General features: G+C 47.7%; 1 protein-coding gene across 1 annotated transcript; it reads left to right on the top strand.

Moving 5' to 3' along the window:
• The first annotated feature begins 734 nt into the window (after positions 1 to 734).
• On the top strand, positions 735 to 2270 carry LOC123163355 (F-box protein At5g07610-like). The gene is made up of 2 exons (XM_044580972.1): positions 735 to 889; positions 969 to 2270. Exons 1-2 carry the CDS (start codon positions 764 to 766, stop codon positions 2106 to 2108), a joined length of 1266 nt encoding a protein of 421 aa, XP_044436907.1. The 5' UTR covers positions 735 to 763; the 3' UTR covers positions 2109 to 2270.
• The last annotated feature ends 1180 nt before the right edge of the window (positions 2271 to 3450 follow it).

Genomic DNA, 3450 nt, shown 5'->3' with positions numbered 1-3450 from the left:
CACACTTCCCCCTTCTATGTCCCATACACCCGATCCACCACCATCCTTTTCCAGCCTCGGCTAAAGACCCCACCACAGCCTTGCCGGAGCGCTCTGCCGCCTCTCTATCTCCGCCCACCCCGCACTTCCTCTCTCCCTCCCGCAACCATGGCCCCTGCTATGCTTGTGTAAGGCATCACGTGTGTGCCAGCGTGACGGCGGCATGTGTGTGGTTGTGACGAGGTTGCGCCGGTACTGCCAGTATTGTCGAGCCAATGTCGCCGCCGTGGATAGTAGCCAGTATGAAGTTTAACATCATGGCTAACTTTTATTGCAAAGCAACAAGACTATTATAATGAAACCACATCGTTCATGAAAAATATATTCAATACAATTTGTATTTTTTTGTCAGAAGATTTTTTTTTAGCAAAGACAACCAGACTTTATTGATTTATCGCAATGTTCGCGGGAATTACAAAAACATCATGTCGTACGCCCAACCAAATGTGTCTACCCTGAGGCAACAAAGTACCCAATCTAGCTATCTTATGAGCTTCATAATTAGTAGAATTTTATCAGGAGATGACATGATAAAACTTGTAAATCTACGATAGGAAAGCCCACTTCTCTCTTTACGTGCTTGCAACCCAAAGTTACCTTCCAATCAAGAGGATCAGTTGGGCAGTTCTCGGGAGCCCACCTAAAGCCCAACTTCTCGAGTCGATCAGGCGCCGATCAATTGCGGACCAGAAACCCTAGCTAGTCCCGGAGAACAGAGGAGACGATGCCGCTAGGAGGAGAAGGTGATGGCTGCACGGAGCAGGACCCCCGGCCGGCGACCGGACACCATAGCCGCGATGAGGACGCCCCGTCTCGTTCGCCGTTGCTGCTCCCCGTTATTGCTTCAGAGGTCTGTTTGCCGCTTCTTCCTTCCTCCAATCTTCCATCAAAAGAATGTGATCCTGACCGAACCGTCCCGTCTTCTGTAGAAGAAAAGGAAGAAGGGGCACGAGCAGAAGCCCGTGGCGGACCTCCCCGACGACGTCCTCATCGTGATCCTGTCGCGGGTGCGCTACAGGTCACTCTGCCGCTTTAAGTGCGTGTCCAAGCAGTGGCTCGCCCTTTGCTCCGAACTTGACGTGTTGCACCGGAGGTCACCGCGGACCCTGTCTGGCCTCTACTACTTCGCCGACGACCGGGACGGCCTCAGCTTCCACGATTTAACCACGGGTGGCCCCCCTGTGGTCGATCCAGATCTCTCTTTCTTGCGAGGGAGCTACCAACGTATCACTGCCGAAGAATGTTGTGGTAGCCTTCTCCTTTGTGCATGTTGGAAACCATACTCTCAACAAGACGAATATGATTATGTCGTGTGCAATCCTGCGACCGAGAAGTGGACTGTGCTGCCTCCTATGGAATTCCCGGACGAAGCGGATGGTCACCGTTTAATCCGAGCCGAGCTGTATCTAGCTTTGGATGCAGTTAACCCCTCAAGCTTTGTGGTTGTTGAGACCGTCACAAATTATATTCATCAAATCAGAGAACTGGCGGTCTACTCATCAGAAACCGGACGATGGACTTCCATGAAAAGTGAGTGGGGTCCCAGAACTATAGTGCCTGGTTATGCCGATTTCATCTACCTCAACGGCACTGTGCATTTCGGGACCCTTAATTCTTCAATAGTAACACTGCACATAGAAGGGAGGATTTGGAAGGAAATTGAAATGCCACACATGGCATGCTCCATAGGACAGTCTCTGGGATGCTTGCATGCTTGGCATCTTAATAATAGTCCTGATTGCCAACTCTCAGTTTGGGTTCTTGAGGATTATGATAGAGGAAACTGGACCCTAAAGCACACTGTTAATGTTTTGGGACTGTTCGGAAGGCATTGCCGCAAAGATGAGACCAACGAGATGATGGCGATTCATCCAAAATATAATTTGATTTTCTTACTGATGAGGAGATTACAATCTCATACGACATGGATAATCAGAAAGTGCATGTTATCAGCACTTCTAAAGAACACGAGTGTTGTGTGCCTTATATTCCCTGTTTTGCAAAATGGCTTTCAGTTGGTCGCTGAAAGTGGCACTAGTGCCCTCATGAAAATCATTTCTTGGGACTAATCTTCTTGTTCTGTGGCACTACCTTGGGTATGTAACAAATCATATGTCAGTGATGAAGGCGGTGACTATGTTTAACAGAACTTAATATTTCTTTCTTTCTTTCTTTCTTTCTTTTTATCTTATTTTAGGGGAACATAACTTTGTTTTCTTATGGGGTGTACAAGATCATAACTCTTGAAATGATATATTTGTAGTAGTTTAAACTGCAGTAGTACCAGTACCACACAAGTTAGCAATTCAGTAGTGTGTTTTTTGAATCTTTGTTTTGGTTAGCTTGTCCTTGACCAATTTTTTTCTTCTCGAACTCTTGAAATGACATCGGCCTATATATCGGTCGTATCGGCCTAGATTTAAAAGCTTGCGAACTTATAAAATGCACGCCAAAAAGAAAAACGGGTCGTGAGATCGTGTCACGAAGTCGGCCCAACAAAAGACGCACACGCAACTAGGTTAGCTTAAAGGGATTAATCGGGACAAAGGACACAGATAGTTTATACTGGTTCGGCACCTTGCGGTGAAGATAAAAGCCTAATCCAGTCTGAGGTGGTATTGCTAGGGTTTCGATTACCAGGGAGCGAATACGCTTGACCTAGTTCTCGATCTCTTGTTTCTTGCCCTAAAACTCCGCCAGGTCGTCCCTTTATATACACAGGTTGACGCCTGGCGGTTCACGGAGTCCCGGCCGGCTCATAGACAATGTGTCCGGCTCGGTGACTATCTACGCTTGCCTTACAATACAAGTCATACATATATGGCGGTTCATACACCTGGGCCGTAAGTCACCTCCGAGTCTTGGGCCGTCCACATGCTCATATAACCCGCCATCTTCAGCGGTAAGCCGCTAGTGGTATAACCCGGCCCCTCCTGGGCGGTTTATACCCAGTAGTTATATCCCCAACAATTCGCGAGTCGAGAGTGAATTTTCAACTGGGACAATGACAAACCACCCCTAGTTGCGAGTCGAGGGTGGGCTTACAACTGGGAAGAAAAAGAAAACACATGCCCAGTTGCCAAGTCGAGTGTGGTGTTGCAACTAGGACCACTACGAGCCAAGTAGACAAACGAGAGTGGTCTGACAACTTTGTAAACTAGGAAACTATAAGCCTAGCTTGTTGCGAGTCAAGGGTCTGACCTGAAATTGGGATGAAACAAATTATGGTGCCCAGTTGCGAGTCGAAGGTAGTCTTGCAACTGGGCCAACTACGAGCCCAGTTGTGAGTCCACGTCGAACTTGGCAAGGCAACTAAGACAATTACAAAACTACGAGCCTAGTTGTGAGTCAAGAGTCAACTTGCTGTTGGGATAAAACAAACTACAAGCCGAGTGACGAGTTAAGGGTGGA

This window comes from Triticum aestivum, chromosome 1D, assembly GCF_018294505.1.
Source record: "Triticum aestivum cultivar Chinese Spring chromosome 1D, IWGSC CS RefSeq v2.1, whole genome shotgun sequence".
In the NCBI taxonomy this organism is placed as follows: Eukaryota; Viridiplantae; Streptophyta; class Magnoliopsida; order Poales; family Poaceae; genus Triticum; species Triticum aestivum.
Note: the sequence above shows the minus strand (reverse complement) of the source record. Positions and strands in the feature narration are given on the sequence as shown.

Coding starts and splice junctions, on each gene's coding strand:
- LOC123163355 (XM_044580972.1), top strand. CDS start 764: ATGCCGCTAGGAGGAGAAGGTGATGGCTGCACGGAGCAGGACCCCCGG. Junction 890..968: donor TCCCCGTTATTGCTTCAGAG/GTCTGTTTGCCG, acceptor CGTCTTCTGTAG/AAGAAAAGGAAGAAGGGGCA.